Here is an 18748-nt window from a genome sequence, read left to right as displayed (position 1 = left end):
CCCAAACATGTATAGGGTTTCATATTTTAATGAGGATAGTATTCAAACAATGACAGAAGGGGGAAAAATAGTAAGTGAACCATCACATTTAATATTTTGTGCCCCCTCCCCTTTGGCAGCAATAACTTCAACCAGATGCTTCCTTGAGCTGCAGATCAGTCTGGCACATCGATCAGGACGACTCTTGGCCCATTCTTCTCGACGAAACTGCTGTTGTTCCTGGGATGTCTGTCATGAATCACTGTTTTAAGGTCATGCCACAGCATCTCAATGGTGTTCAAGTCTGGACTGTGACTTGGCCACTTCAGAACGTGTATTTTTTTCTTCTGAAACCATTTTAAAGTTGATTTGCTCCTGTGTTTTGGATCATTGACTTGTTGACGCATCTAACCTCTTTTTACCTTCAACTGTCTGACAGACAGCCTCAGGTTTTCCTGCAAAACATCCTGATAAACTTTTAAATTCATTTTCCCATTAATAATTGCAAGTTGTCCAGGCCCTGAGGAAGCAAAACAGCCCCAAATCATGATGCTCCCTCCACCATGCTTCACGGTGGCAATGCGGTTTTGATGTTGAACAGTTCCATTTTTCCTCCACACTTGGAGGAAAAGATGTTGTGTGTTACTCCCAATCAATTCAACCTTGGTTTCATCGGTCACCAAAACTTTTTGCTAAAACTTTTGTGGAGTGTCCAAGTGCCTTTTTGCGAACATTAAACAAGCAAGTTTCTTTTTTTTTTTTTTTTTTTTGGACAGCAGTGGCTTCCTCCTATGAAAACTAGTCTTGGCCATAGTTTTACATATAGTTGGTGTGTGCACAGAGATATTGGGACTGTGGCAGTGATTTCTGTAAGTCTTTAGCAGACACTCTACGTTTTTTTTTTTTTTTTTTACCTCGCTGAGTATTCTTCGCTGAACTCTTGGCGTCATCCTTGGTGGACGCCCACTCCTTGGGAGAGAAACAATAGTGCCAAACTCTCTCCATTTGTAAACAACAACTCTGACTGTCAATTGATGAACATCCAGACTTTAAGAGATGGTTTTGTATCCTTTCCCAGCTTTATTCAAATCAATAATCCTTGATTGCAGGTCTTCGGAGAGCTACTGTATTTTGACCGAGCCATGATGCACATCAGATAATGCTTCTCATCAAGACAATTCTTACAAGGTGTGTTTTATAGTGTGCAGGGCAGCTTTAAACCACTCATCAATGATTGGGCACACACCTGACTTCAATTGTTTGGTAAAAATTGGTTTCAATTGCTCTTTAAGTCTCCTTCATCATCAAAATATGAAAACCTACAAATATTTGGCTAATTTTAGTTAAAGCAGACACTGGTTTTACATCTGCGTGATTTTGACAAAGATCAGATCACGTTTGATGGTGATTTTATGCAGAAATGTGAGGAATTCCAAAAGGTTCAGATACTTTTTCATACCACTGTATGTAAAGGCACTCTATTTACCATCCAGATTTCCTAAGCAGTATGCTTGAACCAAAATGATTGTGTTATAATGCAATTCCCTCATCAATTTTTATTTGAAAAAATACTGTATCGATTTTTCAAAAGTAACTATCCAGTAAATGTGATTTACAAATTATTGCTATCGCTGACACAGCTGTAGAAAATGAAGGATTGCATAGTATGTTTGATTAAAATGTATGGCAATGGATGAATTTGATAAACGGCACTGTGAGTGAAGCGTGAATATTTCAAGCAGAAGCTCACTGATGTAAGAAGAAAAGCAAAGCAGTGCGTTTCTGTGGCTTGCAAAAACACAATATTCAAACCTTTTTCACACCTTTTTTTCCCTCCTATGGAGGAACTGTAATCTTGCCAATGGACATCTTTATATGTGGATTTGAGAATTTCAACCCACTAGAGATCAGCACCAGACTGTGCTCACTTTACAAATCGTACTAGATCTAATCTAAAACACATTTCGCATTTATTTGTCAATCTGTTTGCACAAATTCAAGTCTACACTTTTACGACACAGTATAATATAATTAGGTCATACATGTACATTGCATGATTATATTCAACAGGCATTAACAGTCAATACTGCAGTTTGCAGTAGCATCTGAGGGACAAATGTAACAAAAGGCTGTAGGTTCGGTGTAGTGCACTTCCACACTTTTGCTAATTACATCCACAGTATTTGATAATAGTACTTTCCTGACATCATCAATCAAACTTGTGCTTCAGCATCTCTATTCCAGTTGTGTGGAAAAAAAACACACTTAAGTCCTTTTTCTAAATGCAACTATTCCCACGTCCCCTATAGCATGTGCAATCCAGCGCTCACAATACATTTTTGTTTTCAATCAACAGAATACAGTTGAGTAAAACATTTTTTGAGTGAATATTTGGCATTGGCGATCACAACAAAGAAATATGACTGAAAAAATATGCTTGGAGCGGATTTCTGGTCTCAACCCTTTAGTCTGCTTCCAAACTTGTTATTGCGGCTTGCCCAGTGTCCCCGAGAAGAGACAGTAGTTTCTTGTATGCGCTTCTGTTTGAACGAAGGGATGAAGCTGTCAAATTAAAGAAAGCAACAACAATGCCGTGTGGCTCATGTGCTTGCTCACCTTAAGGTGGCGTTCTTGCCTTGTCCTCTCTTGTGTTCGTTGTTTCTCAGAGCGAGCGACAGGTTGGGAATGAGGGCACTCACAACAGGAGGATCTAAAACAGCTACAGTCTCGAGAACAGTGTAAACCTGCCTATCATAGACTCCTTCGTTCTCTGCCACAAATAACCTTGGAACGTGAAAAGGACATGATAAAACCAAGACACTGAGCCTACTGCGGAATCCAACACTATGCCGACCTGTTGTGTTCTGCAACATACAGTGGTATGAAAAAGTATCTGAACCTTTTGGAATTTCTCACATTTCTGCATAAAATCACCATCAAATGTGAGCTGATCTTTGTCAAAATCACACAGATGAAAAACATCTGCTTTAACTCAAACCACTCAAGCATTTATAGGTTTTCATTAGAGCTGTCCCGATTACTCACATCATCGTTGACATAAATCCGTCGACGACCACAACATCCCGTCGACGGTTAATGAAGGGTTGAACAAATATATGCGGGGAAAGTTCAGAATGTCGGACGCTCTGGATGCAAGCGGGGAAAGTGGCACAAAGCCAAAAAAGCGTACCAGAGTGTCCAAAACATTGACTTATTTCAAATAAACAAAGGAGGGTACACTCTTGTGTCCTGTCGCAGCTTGGCTGCACGTCGGCCGTGAATAAACACCTAAAGCGCCGTCACCCAGTTTATAAGTCCATCTAACTAACTAACTACGTGATTTTATTGAAGTTGCTAAGCCTGTCGCGATATGCAATGAGTCCATTTATCGCACGGCAAATAAAAATGAGGGCGGTAATTTTCACGGCTGCATATTATCGCTGCGCGTGTGCGTGCGTGCTGATAGCATATGAGACTCCAGTTTCTTTCTCATATCAACACGCTGTAGAATTAAAGTTCAGACATACAAAATAAGAAAACACATCTATATTAAACACTGTAATGTTAGCACTGCTACACTGAGGTGAATGGGGGGAAAAAAGGGGCACCCTACTTTAGCCTGCTATAAAACATTGGCAGTCGTCTCATGAAAGCAAACTTGCGGTTAATAGGTGACACTTCAAACATTAAAAATCCTTGGTTAACAGCATTTGCAAATGAAAAAAATTTTTTAATTTTTTTTTTTTAATTATTAGATTGGTCGACTAATCGTAAAAATAGTCGCCTGACTAATCGAGAGAAAATTAGTCGTTTGGGACAGCCCGAGTTTTCATATTTTAATGAGGATAGCATGCAAACAATGACAGAAGGGGGAAAAAATAAGGAAGTGATCCATCACATTTAATATTTTGTGGCACCCCCCCTTTGGCAGCAAGAACTTCAAACATACACTTCCTGTAGCTGCAAATCAGTCTGGCACATCGATCATGACTAATCTTGGGCCATTCTTCTTTACAAAACTGCTGGAGTTCAGTCAGATTCCTGGGATGTCTAGCATGAATCGCTGTCTTTAGGTCATGCCGTAGCCACAGTCTGGACTTTGACTTGGCCACTCCAGAACATGTATTTTATTGTTCTGAAACAATTCTGAAGTTGTTTTACTTCTGTGTTTGGGATCATTGTCTTGTTGCAGCATCTATGCTCTTTTTAGCTTCAATTGGCTGACAGACAGCCTCAGGTTTTCCTGTAAAACATCATGATGAACTTTTCAATTCATTCTTCCATGAATGATTGCAAGTTGTCCAGGCCCTGAGGAAGCAAAACAGCCCCAAATCCCTCCACCATGCTTCACGATGGGGATTAGGTGTATATGTTGGTGGGCTGTTCAATTTTTTTCTCCACACATGACGTTGTGTGTTATGAAACCAAAGTTGAATTGTTTTGGAGTGAGTCCACAAAATATTTTGCCAAAACTTCTGAGGAGTGTCCAAGTGCCTTTTTGCGAAAATTAAATGAGCACAAATGTTTCTTTTTTTTTTTTTTTTTTTTTTTTTTAAGAGAGCAGTGGCTTCCTCTGTGGAGACCCCCCCATGAACACCATTCTTGGCCATAGTTTCACACATAGTTGATGTTTGAACATAGATATTTGACTGTGCCAGTGATTTCTGTAAGTCTTTAGCAGACACTTCTTTTTTACCTTTCTGAGTATTTTGCGCTGAACTCTTGGCATCATCCTTGGTGGACGCCCACTCCTTGGGAGAGAAGCAACAGTGCCAAACTCTCTCTATTTGTAGACAACTTCTCTGTCTGTCGATTGATGAACATCCAGACTTTTAGAGATGGTTTTGTATCCCTTCCCAGCTTTATACAAATCAACAATCCTTGATCGCAGGTCTTCAGACAGCTCTTTTGACCGAGCCATGATACACATCAGACAATGCATCATCAAGACAATTCTGTGTGACAGGTGTGTGTGTTTTATAGTGGGCAGGGCAGCTTTAAACCACTTATCAGTGATAGGGCAAACAACTGACTTAAATTGTTTGGTAAAAATAGGTTTCAATTGCTATTTAAGTCTCCTTAGGCAGAGGGTTCTCTTATTTATTTTTCCCTCTCTGTTATTGTTGCATACTATCCTCATTAAAATATGTAATCCAATAAATGTTTGGGTGGTTTTAGTTCAAGCAGACACTGTTTTATAATCCTTTTGATTTTGGGATTACATTTGATGGTGATTTTATGCAGAAATGTGAAAATTCCAAAAGGTTCAGATACTTTTTTATACAACTGTATTAAGAATAGTTACCTTAACACAGATATCAATTGCTCACATGGTCCTTGTTCGGAGACGGCAGCACATCGCTCAACCACAAGTTGCACGGCATCAGTGCTCAGCTTCCTCACTGTGCAAAAACAACCCCAAATTTACCAAATATGTGGATGTTTTCAATATCTGATAGAACATCAAGGCATAGTCATATGCCACTCTGTTTTCCTTGATAATCTACGTTATTTATATCCACCTGCCTGATAAAAAGCAGTCAACTATCCCAACTGAACCTCACCTTGAGGGTCACTGACTAGCATCAAGCAGCGCAGTAGAGAAGGGAGCGGCAGAGCAAGAAGGACGGGGTCCGAGTCACTGTTGCGTCTCAGAAGTTCTGACAGGAATAACAGGACTGACGCGAGGCGAGGTGGAGGGTAATGACCTTTGAACTGAAGGAAGCTCTCGCTAATGAGGGAAAAAGTTTAACGTTGCTGGGAACGGAATCAGAAGTTTAAATTCAAACCCGAAGACAATTTAATTGTGGAGACGTACCAGAGCACCTGCAGGATGGTCTTCCTCAGTGAGGACCCGTGACCATTTGGGATGTCTTCGCATGCACTGAGAAGCACTGGATGATTGGCAACGCTGCCCAATGATGGTGATGCGGGAAGGAAATAGTCAAGATATCTCCGGATGATGGAGCAAAGCTGCTGCTTCAGGTACATTCCTTGTGACTGGGACATACTAGAAGCCACTGACAGACCCTGCAGAGTGATTCGTGTTCAAAGAGCCTGAAACAAATCTGAGCCATACCACCAGAACCAAGTGCAGTGTCAAAATGAGATATAACCATTGTTTTGTCAACGATGACGATGACGACCTAAAAACGTGGCTTTGGAGACTAGAGCATGACGCGACGAATGCCAGTTTTCGTCTGACGAGATGAAAATGTGAGTTTCTGTCTTATGTCACAATGCGTGACATTTTCCAATTGTACGTGGAGTATGTCAGCTTACATTGTAGCAGTATTTGGGTCATGTCACTCATGTAAGATGTGATGAAGCCTCTCCCTCCTCTCCGGAGTTTAGGATGTTTCTCAAGCTAGGCTGCGCTCCATCTTGCTTGTTTGGAAACACAGTAAGATTTCCTGACTCGCAGTCGACAAATTTGATACAAACGTGATAAAAATATGGATGAATCAGTTGTGAGAAAAGAAAAACTGTTGCCCACGGACGCCATCTACCAGAATGGGAGACACAAACTGGTGAATACGCTGGATGGATAAAAGGGTCTTTGGGGACCAAAGCGGTGTTGTTAATCACGGCATTACTAACGGCGTTATTTTTTTCAGTTGTGAGTAATCGAATTAATTCCTTATCTTTACAACGCCGCTACCGTTACTGAGGATAGAAAGGCGTGCGTTACTTTGCGTTACTACGTTGGTTGAATGACGCAAGAATAGTCTGCGAGACACGGACAGAGACGAGCGGGAGTGGGAAAGAGGGAGTTGTGACGCCGTTGCAAACGCGATGCTAAGCTAGATGGCTCCAATAATACCTGACTGTAGGCAAAAGCCTACAAACTACTCTAGATATCACATGCATATGAACTAGATCGTTGTTAAACCATCGCCATCTTAAAGCAGTACACTTCTCAGAAAGGCTCTGTTGTAGTGAACCTTCTGAGCGAACCTAATTAACTTTTGATCTAAAATACTCCTAAATCCGCAAAATCTTGACTTGAATTTTATCTTTAAATGATGAAACAGTTTTAGAAGTTTCACATGTCGAAAGTAGACAGAAGGGAACTAATGCAATAACGGAAGCAATTTTAACAACTTTAACGGTTGATTCACACAAACCCCTTGAACCTCACATAGTGTGACCTATGTTTTTTTGTTTCTTTTTGAATGGAGAAAAAAAAACATGAAAAGTAAAACCAGTTACTTTGCCACGAAACTAATTACTCTTACATTCAGGTAACTGAGTTACTCACTCAATTACTTATTGGGAGAAGTAATTACTAACTGTAATTAATTACTTTTTTAAAGTAAGATTAACAACATTAGACCACAGTATTCATTTTGCATGCTGTGTGGATTGAACATTGAAGTTTCGGCATCAGGATTCTGCGATCTCAGAAAGCACTTCAAGACAAAAGGTCATAAAGATGCAGTCTGCAGAATGAAAAGCTACAAGCCTATCAATGAACAATTTTTACCGCAAAACAAAACCACGCACTCATCGGATGCTGTGACGAAAGCGGAGATTTTGTTCTGCCAATTTGTTGCCGAACACAATTTGCTTGCAACTATTGCTGATCACTTCTCAGAATTGGCAAAAGAAATGTTCCCTAACTCAAAGATTGCATCGGTAAGTTAATTTTATCAATTGACCTTTTTAATTTATAATTGGACACACTAAGAAACTACCTTCAAGTCAAACTGAATTACGAGCTGAAGTGCAGCCATCAAAAGACATGATAGAAATTGCCAAAAGTGCTACATAGAATTATAACAAAAGTCACTGTTAAATTTTAGTACCATATTTTTCAGACTATAAGTCGCAGTTTTTTTTCATAGTTTGGCTGGGCGTGCGACTTATACTCAGGAGCGACTAATGTGTGAAATTATTAACACATTATGATATCATTTCACATGTTATTTTGGTGTTTTGGAGTGACACTGAAGGTTTGGTAAACTTAGCATGTTCTTTATGCTATAGTTATCTGAATAACTTAATAGCTATGGCCATGTTCGCGTTCTGCCTTTGGCAATGTGTGTTCAATCGTATTATTGACTTTTTTATATTGAAATGCATGCTTTTAGTTTGTGGAGATTTCACACCCATGTGGGGGCGCATTTGCACTTGTTTACGTGAAGAAGAGCGCTCACACCGCCAGAAGAAGACCGACAGCTACATAGCTCTGACTGAGTGGGCGAGTTAGCGAGAGAGACACATGGCTGCGAACCTACATTCATTGTTTATGCTTGTAAAATATCTCTACAGAGGCAACCCCTGTGTGTATCATCTTTTCTGTTGTTGTTGTGTGTTTTCTACCCGTGATCGGACACGCCAGTTGTGTGGTTGTTTGAACGATGCGCTAATGCCAGCAAACGCATGCTAACCGTTTGTGTCATGTCATTGCTGTAAAAGCACCTAATTATCATTTATTTACGTCGATGCAAACCTGTTTGGTATCGAGGACTAAATTGATTCAGCAAATTATACGGACGTCCAGCATCGTCATTTGGGAGTTCAGCCCGCTGTATAGCCAGGACCGAGCCGTAGCGTCCTGGTGAGGACAGTATATTCGCATTTCCTTGTTCATGCACTGTACACTGTACACTTATTCAGCATGTTGTTCTCTATTGTATTTTTGTATTAAATCGCCTTTCAAGATGACATGTCTGTTCTACGCGTTGGATTTTACCAATTAAATTTCCCCCAAAAATGCGACTTATACTCCGGTGCGACTTGCATGTTTTTTTTCTCTTCGTTGGGCATTTTATGGCTGGTGCGACTTGGTGTCCGAAAAATACGGTAATCATCATGTAGCTGAAGACATTGTTCTTTGATTGCACCAGGTTATATGTGACAATATTACCAATAAATTCATATTATTTTAAAATTTGAGTTTTATTTTTGTTTCATATTGCACGCTATATAAAACGTAAGATTAGTCACCATTTTGTAAGGGCATACGTCACTATTTGTAAGATTGCGGCCTCGGGTTGACAGGTATGTATATGTGAAATGTGATTACTCTGCCAATACTAATTGGATTTCCAATATCTATGAGGTTCTGGAAAGCTTGCCAAAAGCACAAAGACGGCAGCCGAAAATCTCATTTTTGGTGTTTAATTTCGGTGGAATGTCTCACAAATATCATTTGAATGTATGCTGACGCAGCATGTGTCTGGTACATTTAACAAACCTGTAGATAGAGTGGCAGACTGTCCCTGAGAGCTTTGTCTTGCTGAGCGAGGTTGTGGGGGAGTAGCAGCTTGTCTACAGTGCGAAAGAGCAACTGCTGTGCCCTGGATGTGACCAGCAGGGGGCTCCAGTGCTTCACTACACAGCCTGGCTCACAAGGTCCAAGGAAGACAAACAACTGACAAACTGTTTCAAGGCTCCAGATGCCTTCTCAATTGTGTCTTGTGACTTACCTACAGCCCAATAGGCCAGCTGAATTCCTTTCTGATTTTTATTGACCAAGGAGGGTTTAATGTGTTTAAGAATGTCTCCTATGTAGTCCAGGGCTCTTATCACCATGGCTGAACGCTCAGACAAAACTTGCAGCTTGCTGTACACGGCACCTACAGCCTAACCGGAGAAAAAGCAGATATGACAGAGACACGCTTGCATTCTTACATAAAAGGTCATCATGTATCATTTCACAAGACTGTAGGTTTAAATCCGTATGTCTTTTTTGCATTAAATTGCCTGAGACTCAGATAACAACAGGAGTTACTGTAAGTCTGAGAGTATATTACCTCAAATTCCAAAGATATGCTTGGTTGCTCTAGCTACAGTGAAGCACAGGTGTCACCCATGAATATGTGTTACCTTTACAAACATTTCCAGGGCTGCAGTAGGCTTTGTCACGGTGGGAGTTGGACAGAGGTTTGCTTCCTGCAGGAGACTGTCCACTTCAGGAAGTATCAGCACCAGGCGGGTCAGTTCGCTAAGCTGCTCCTCCAAAGCTTGGTCTATAGGGTAAGGCAAATGTTAAATGGACTAGTTAAACAATTTTCAACCTACACTCAGATGCCTTTATTTGCCCGGAAAGGCTCCACTCAATGTTTGATCTAGGGCTGCAGCTATCGATTATTTTCGCAGTCGATTAATCTATCAATTTGTTAGTTCAAACAATCGAGTATCGGATTACAACCATTTAATGCGTTGCAGAATATCTTTTAGGAGATGTAAAACTAAGACTTGCAAGATTGCACTTTCAAAAGAAAATTAAATGCGAATCCAAAATAAAATTCCCGAGTGTTTCTTCAAACTATGCAGAATTGCACTTTCATTTAAAAATAAATTAGAAAACATGATCTTAGCTGCTATCTTAAATGCTATATAATGTTAACTTTTTTTTTTTTACACAATTCTCTTTAAAAAAAAATATTTAAAAAAAAAATCCCACAAAAAAACAGCTAAATACACCTATAAACTAAATTACGAATGCATAAAAAACATTAGCTCAAACTAAAACTTACGTTATGTTGGTCTTAACAGGGAGCAGCTGAATTCAGCCATGTTAAATGAATTATGTCATATTCACTGTTGCCACTAGAGGGCAGTGTATCCACCCAAATCAATAAAACAAAATGCAAACACTTTCAAACAAACCCATACAACGCCACTAATTAAGCGAATACTCGAAGCAGCAAAATTTAATTCAAAGCTTTTTTCTGATCAAATTACTCAAGTTAAATGGTTAATCGTTGCAGCACTAGTTTGATCCCATCCCATTACAGAAGAACATTTTAAGGCTGTTTTGAGTTTGTTTTGATTTAACCATCTGATGCGTGAATTATGAAATCCTAGGTCAACATTTTTTAAATGTATTTTTATTCTTCTTGGGACATGAAATTAATGTTCAATTTCTTATTTTTCAAAAATATCATATTTAAATATTATAATATAAAAATTATTTTAATGAAGTTACAGACATGTCCACTCCAATGGACTCCATGCACCTTCGCACTCAAAACAATTCATCAACAATTTACGAAAAACAAAAATGAATTTGTGTTCTATTGTCAATCCAGAAACCCCTGATCCCTTTTGTACTTTGAAAAACATTTCAACAATTTTGGTTAATTTTAGCACTTTTAACACTATAGCCACAATGTATTGGCTTGAATAGGAAAACTAAAGACACTTCTAGTTGTGACTCCTACACCTAAGCACCAATGTCTCTGTTGTTGTCTGGCAACCACTCATCATCACTGTTGTCAGTACAGGCATCATCACTAAAGCTGGATGGAATTTCCTGGGCTAGTCTGTGTAAACTGCATTATTCTTGTTGCTTTGAAGTCTACAAAATAAGATACAATGCAGATAGTAATGCAAACTACAGCTAAGATGAAATGCAGATAGTAATGCAAACTACAGCGAATGTGCACAAAAATGTATATTTTAAATTAACTGCTTATAAATATAACAATTACATACTACATACTAACTTATAACCAAAACAGTCATAAAACAGTGACACAATTATGTAATGTATAAGATATGCCAGTTGTAGTCGATACGGGTGGCAAGGACACAATTATGTATTGTATAAGATATGCCAACTGTAGTCAGTACGGGTGGCAAGTTGTCGGTTATCTTGGATTGAGAGGTTATTTACTTGCAGTTAGACCAACTGACCACTGAATTGACCTCAATATAGTATGGCAGCAGAGAGCTGTCTCGAGGTTGCTATGCAGTTAAACAATAGAAACCAATGGTGAAAGGTAAAGGTACGTTTCAGTAGCTGTCCACTTTAGTGACACCAGAGGGTTAAACAACCAACACAATGACGCATGAACACATTTGTAAACTAAAAGGCCCAATAATCCTCGGTTTAATACATACTGTAAATATTCAACAGTGCTCTGCACGGCGGCAGCTCAACAGCAACAACAAACAATAATATGGCTACAAAGCAAGCATGTCTTACCTATTTGAACACACCAAAGGTAGACAGAACTAACATCATAATCATCTTCATTTTCTACCTCAAATTGAATTTTAGAAAATGTTGCTGTTTTTGTAAAGAAAAAAAAAATGCACTAGTTTGTTTTTGTGCCACGTTAACGCCTCTTCTGTCCACAGTTTAGTTTTCCATTCCAATAGCACCTTATTCAACATGACCCGGAAGCAAGCAAGGTGTGAGGTGGCGTTATTAACAAAAAAAACAACAACACATATATTTACCAAAACACGTTTTTCTCCCCAACACCAGGGGGTGCTGCAGCACCCTCAGCACCCTACTTTCCGCGACACTGCAGTTTTCTCCAAAAAAGATGCTATGCTAAAACTAGTGCTAATAGCCATTAGCACTGAGTATATCAGATGCTATGGGTGAGGATTTTTTAGAGGACTTTGTACGCGTCAAGCTTAGAAGGCAAAGTAAATTGGATTTTTGTTCTAAGATATTTTTAGATAGTTGTAGGATATTTCTGATCAATCAAATATTTCTGTTGAACATCTCTTCAATACAAATATCCCATGTTAAGGCAAGCACAGCTGCGAGCCACAGTCCGGTATGGCATAGATATGGATTTTCTTTTTTTTCTTTTGTGAAAATGGGGCAGTGCGCCTTATAGTCAGGTGCGCTCTATAGTCTGGAAATTACAGACAATGTTGTGGAAAAACACATTTGTGTACTAATGTGAATTGGTAAAATAAATGAATGAATGAATCAAAAAATCGTCAAAATATAGTCTGCAGACCACATATGGCCTCTGTGGGCAACATACTGTATGTCCACCATGTTTTTACATTATCAAGAGCTCTCCAAGATTATTTTTAAAATTTGATTAAATTATTTAAATAATATTGATTGGTAATACACTTTAACTATGTTCAGCATTAATTAACTTATAGACAAGAATAAATTCCATCATTCAAATAAACAATTTTACATACACTGCAACACTTTCATCATACCACAGTTCTGTTGTTTCCGTATACTGGTATCTGTAACATCTATCCATTTTCTTTACTACGCACGCTAGTAACATTTGACTTTGGCAAAGGTCAGATTATACCCTGGGCTGGTCGGCAGTTTCTCACAAGGTATTTATTAATTTATTTGGACATTCACTGGGAATCAATACCACATAAGCTACAGAAGATTCAGCTATGTGAACCACTAATATCTAGATGGAACAATTGAAAAAGCAAAGACTGGGATCATCTGCAGTGATCATACAGATCCACCTGTGTATGGACTATTATTGTAAAACCTACAGTTTGGCGTTTTTGACCAAGTGGCTTTAAATTTTAAAAAAAACACTAAAGTACTAAAAATGCAGTGTCCATGACAGTCTGTGATGTACACTGCAGTACATTAGATGGAGCAATGACTGATGACAGAACACAGAATTGGAGAAGAAATGAAAGCTTAAAAGAAAAACTGGCTTTACCTGCTCGACTGTCTGAACCATCCGGGCTCTTGTAAAGATGTTGCTGCAGAACACATCGGAACCAGGCTCTGACTGTTAAACTTTGTGACGATCCTGACACAGCGATGCCACGATCACCGCTTAGTGAAGACATTAGATCTCTGAAAAAGACAAATAGTCAAAGGGATTTAAAGGTATACAGTGAAAGACTGTTTTTGCACCCTACGGTTAACATGTACACTCTTTTGAGTTAAAAAAAATGTGTACAGAATTCCATAAATCCAGAGTGCCTGAAGACTCAGTATGCAATGGACCAGATCAGAAGTGATTTTTTTTTGTTTCCTTTTAAAAACTTTGTATTTAAGATATGGTCACAGTGGGTAGTACTTCAATCAAAGGCGTACGTTTGGTCTCAACGTTGGTATAACAGCATAAACTACATGTACACTTTTGCTAAGGACGTAACATGAATATGACCAGATTGGGTGATCGAGGGTCAGGGCTACATTTGTCACAAAATGAACCTAACTAATTTATAGGCTAAATGATCAATGCAAAATAAATCTGTATTGACTTATATTAACTTTCATGTGTATTGGTCGATTCAAACCGTCATTTCAAAAACGACTAAGAAACATTTTGAAAACTTCCAGAATAAATATCTGGATTTATTAGCAAATGTAAATTGTAATATTTGAACATAAATTATATTAACATACACAATAAATAAAAACTTGTTAGTAATCTCTTTACTATTCAGGAATACATTTTTTTTTCTTAAGACCACTCAACATTGTCCAAATAAATGAATTAAATATAGCAAAAAAAAACTGTCAGAAGAAAAAAATAAAAATGGAGCCATCCTTTAGGTAAAACACTACTTCTTTTGTCCACAAGCACAGCCAAACTCAACAAAAAATGAACGTTCCTTTGGGCTGATTTCACGCGACATAAATAAAATAAAAATGAAAATTGACTAATACACACAGATTGGGGACCCCTCTCTCTAAGCAGCTTCTTGCTCACGTTTTTCTTGTTCTATAGTTTCCAACAGAGTTAACTACATTTCTCACGGTTTAATTCACATTAACAGTAGAAAACACATGCGGGAGGAAACTTCTCTGTAAGCAGCTTCCTATTCAAGTTTTGCAGGTTAGCAAGTTCACATATTTTAATGTTATGCTAAATCTGATGCTGGTCGGACTTTCAGTACCAAAATTAGAGGTGTGTTCCCCACCTCCCGTCTTTTTTACATTACTTGCAGTGGCTGCTGCTGGCCAAAAAAAACTTCTAATCTAACTAATATCCCTCCTCTTTGAAGAGGGCGGGGGAGGCAGCATGTCGTCAACATGTAATTCTGTCAGAGCTGTGCGTGTGTGTGGATGGATTATCTAGTAGTCTGCCAATCAAACGTGTGTTTAAGGGGGGAAAAAATGGACCGGCACGTTCAGCAGTGAAAAGGGGCAAATGTAGGTCTGAACCTAAAGATAATAATTCACTTAAAAATGGTAAGGTCAATTTTATCCTTACAACATATGTGAAGACAATCTAAATTACCCATTTAACTAAACTCGTTAAATAATGCAAATAATGTTGCTTGAAAGTTGGTGGAGACAATTTGAGCATCCTGAAAAGTTGGTAGTGTTATGTGCCTACTGTCCCTATGCAAACCTACGCCCTTGACTTCAATGCTAAATCGTACCTGTTTTGAAGTAGATGTGGAAGATAGCGCGTGACTAGAAATGGATGAACCATGTCATCCCAGCCAAAGCACTGTAAAATGGACTGAACTGGATTGGGTTGAAGGTCATGTGGGGCAGAGGTGGGCAGCTCGAATGCCAGAAGAGTGAAGCCTGGGGTAAATGAATAATAATTCAGAGTCGTAAAGGCACCCATGTTTCATAAAAGTACATGCAAGATCAGTGTGCCATTTAATTTGTGGAATGTAATAAATACAACACATTTACTAAACATTGGATTAATTCAAGGTTAAAAAAACATGACACCGTTTTCACTTTGAAGTGTGTTCACGGGTTGACAATTTTCCCGTGACAATTCAAAAATCAACACAATTTAAGTTTCTTTAACCCTTAACCTCTTTTCCAGCCTCACTTTCTTTCCCCTGATGACGATGAGAAAGATACTGACCTGCAGCCGCATCTGCCAACTGGGCCGGAGGTGTCTGAGAGAGGCGTAAATCACGGAGGAAGGGGAAGAAGTGGGCCCAGAGTGCTACTGCTACCGCTAGGTGGGGCTCTTTCACAACATTATTGGTAGTCATCCGGGTCAAGATGGGTCCTGACCGGACACAGCACTGATGTGCCCGTCTGGAAAAACACAGATAAACAAATCTGTTAAATGCAAAACTCAAACCTAGTGTGCAAGATTACAGCCCCCCCACAACCTTACTTTTTATTATTAATCCTGTTTCTCCACTGTTCCTCTCTCACTGCTTTTTAAGTGTTTTCTTTCTTCCCTCCTGGGGGATTACTGGGGGCTGTGGTGTGGAGCAGCAGAGTGTAGGATGAGATCGGGAAGGAGAAGAGGATATTACGGGTATAGAGGGGGAGCCTAGTGCTGATCCTCTGTACACACAATGTACTTTGGCTCTTCTGGCTCATCCCTGGCCCTAGCCGCAGCCTCACGAGCAGCCCCATAGTGGCTGGCATTAGCCCAGATAAGCAGCTGAAGAAGCTGTAATCTCATTTAGACTGGAGGTGATCCTCCTGTCCCCCTCATCTGCCCAGATGGGGGTGTAGGGAAACAGGGGTTGAGGTGTGCAGTGAGTACAGGGTAGGAACCCCCTCCCAGGCTCATATCCACACACTATCCGATTTCCATCTGTACACACACATTTCACTTTTTTCCCTTCCAGCAAGGTTGCATCTAATCCAGAGAGAGCTGAGACAATCGATTAGACTCTGAATTCATTAGCCTCGTTACTACTGCGGAATGGGCCTTTCACACCCACCAACCCTCATTGTACAAGGCATCGTCAGAGACCCTACTTAATCCTGCTAACTGACACTCCTTGCAACGTGTACCCACAAAAAAAACACACACATTAAACATGGTGCCGAGATGCCAACACAGCATGAGGACACCAGCTGATCCTCTTTTTCACCTATGCATGTGACAAGCTCTTAAATAGCAAGTCTCCTAAAACCGTCACACAAAATCAATGTTGTTAATCTTACTTTAAAAAAGTAATCAGTTATTTACGAATGACGTCTCTCAAAAAGTAATTGAGTTATTAACTATGTTACCTCATTGTAAGAGTAATTAGTTACTCAGCAAAGTAACTGAAATTACTTTTTATGTTCTACATGTTATTACATAATACCTTCTACAAGATCTTTCACATCAAAGATGTTTAAAATTACTAATTGAAGAATGAAAACACTACAGTATTTTAGAAAATTTAGTATTTATTTGGATCAAATATATTAGTCTGTTAAGAAAACACAAATGTAAACTAGACTAACTAATCTCTGAAACTGTATGTTAATAAGCAATATGCAGAAGACTTTAGGCAAGAACAAAGAGACTGAGGAACAGTTTCTTTGCTAAAGCCATCTCCACCCTGAACAGCCATATGTAACACCACATCACCCAATGTCCAATATTCATTTACATGCAATATTCTATTTGCAATACTACTTACGTGCAATAATAACGAACGATAGTCAATGACTGCGGTGTCAACTGCTGCTACTTCACTTCTATTCACACATATTCTATGTGCAATATTGTTTACGTGCAATATTCCAATGCCTTCACTGTCAACTGCTGCTAGTTCACTTCGATTATCTGCACTGCTTTAACATAGGACTACCTCATACACATTTTATATTTATTTAGATTTTATACTTTTACACTTGCAAGTCACGTATGAGATTTTTACTTATACTGCATTGTAGAGGGAAATGCTCAACAATTTCACTGTACATCTGTATAATGACAATAAAGGGCTATTCTGTTCTATTATCCTTAAATATTCCGTATAGTAAGAATATTAAATATGGGAAATAATTCAAGTTTGAGGACGCAACCTTTGAAATTCCCTGCCACATCGCCATTATCGCTGTTTTGTATTTGCCAGAGCGTGCAGTGAATGAACCAGGGCATGATCCACCCACCTAGCCAATCATCATCGCGTTTCCAACGCCCTCACCTCCTCTCGCTCTGGTCTCTCCATGGCAGGCAAGATGTGTGACAAAATCAGACAACTCACACTTCATTCAACCAAACTGTAGTAACGCACCCCTTCACATCCTCAGTAACGGTAACGGCGTTGCAAAGATGGGAAAAATATTTAAATAAATTACTCACTAATGAAACAAATAACGCAGTTAGAAACGCTGTTATACTTTAACGCTGTTATTAACAACACTGCAGATAATACACCACACTCCAAAACTTGTCTTTTTTATACTAATGAATTTTAACATGAGTTGGCCTCAAAATAAGGCATAGTTTGAGTTTCAGTAAGATTTTTTGTTTTGCAAAGTCTCATTTTAGACTACGATAAAGTAAACATCCCAAACCTCATTAAATTTAGTTTAATTGAACAACTCATGTATTTACAATTACTACAATGAGGAAAAAAAAAACAACATTCAATGAAAGACAGCATTATTTCAATTTTCTGAGTGTGGAATTTCGCATGTTTCACCGGTTAATACTTCTTCTATCATAATAATAATTAAAAATAAATTTAAAAAAAAAATGGTTATGATAAAATTGCACGCATGTTGTGGGACACACATTCTAAAAAATAAAAGTGCCTTTGGAGTGGTAAACCGGAGTGGTGGTCTCACATCTTTAAGAAAGGGGACCAGAGGGTGTTTACCAGCTGTAGGGGGATCGTACTCCTCAGCCTCCCCGAGAAAGTCTACGACAGGATCCTGGACCGGAGGGTCCGGTTGATAGTTGAATCTCAGATTGAGCAGGAGCAATGTGCTTTTTGTTCTGGCCATGGAAACATGGATCAGCCCTTTACCCTTGTGAGGGTGCTTGAGGGGGCATGAGAGTTTGTCAACCCAGTTCACATGTATTTTTTTATACCCCAAGGGTACTCCGGGAGTGTTGGGTGGACAGCCCCTTGTTAGTGGACATCCAGTCCCTGTACCAAAGACGTCAGACCTGTTCCTGGTGACCCTTCGTCATTGGTTCTGTTTGTGACTTTCATGGACAGAATTTCTGGGCGCACCCGGGTGGTGAAGGAGTCAAGTTCGGTGGTGGGAGGATCTCATCTCTGCTTATTGCAGATGATGTGTCCTCTTGGCTCCGTCGGACAGCAACCTCCAGCTATTGCTGGGGCATTTCACAGACAAGTGCGAAGCTGCTGGGATGAAGACCAGCACCTCTAAGTCTGA

The 18748-nt window shown here is 39.3% G+C and overlaps 1 protein-coding gene across 1 annotated transcript in view; it reads right to left on the bottom strand.

Moving 5' to 3' along the window:
* Window positions 1–1779: 1779 nt before the first annotated feature.
* Window positions 1780–18748, bottom strand: part of mms22l (MMS22-like, DNA repair protein) — a 46591-nt gene continuing 29622 nt past the window's right edge. The window contains exons 16-26 of the mRNA XM_057835222.1: window positions 15519–15697; window positions 15073–15223; window positions 13392–13531; window positions 9814–9956; window positions 9414–9570; window positions 9182–9327; window positions 5798–6009; window positions 5544–5710; window positions 5285–5381; window positions 2596–2763; window positions 1780–2519 (exon numbers count right to left, since the gene is read on the bottom strand). Coding sequence (XP_057691205.1) covers window positions 2444–2519; window positions 2596–2763; window positions 5285–5381; window positions 5544–5710; window positions 5798–6009; window positions 9182–9327; window positions 9414–9570; window positions 9814–9956; window positions 13392–13531; window positions 15073–15223; window positions 15519–15697 — 1636 coding nt within the window. The 3' untranslated portion in view covers window positions 1780–2443. The remainder of the gene's footprint in view (window positions 2520–2595; window positions 2764–5284; window positions 5382–5543; window positions 5711–5797; window positions 6010–9181; window positions 9328–9413; window positions 9571–9813; window positions 9957–13391; window positions 13532–15072; window positions 15224–15518; window positions 15698–18748) is intronic.

Source organism: Corythoichthys intestinalis, chromosome 4, assembly GCF_030265065.1.
Source record: "Corythoichthys intestinalis isolate RoL2023-P3 chromosome 4, ASM3026506v1, whole genome shotgun sequence".
NCBI lineage: Eukaryota > Metazoa > Chordata > Actinopteri > Syngnathiformes > Syngnathidae > Corythoichthys > Corythoichthys intestinalis.
This window is presented reverse-complemented; position numbering and strand designations above follow the sequence as displayed.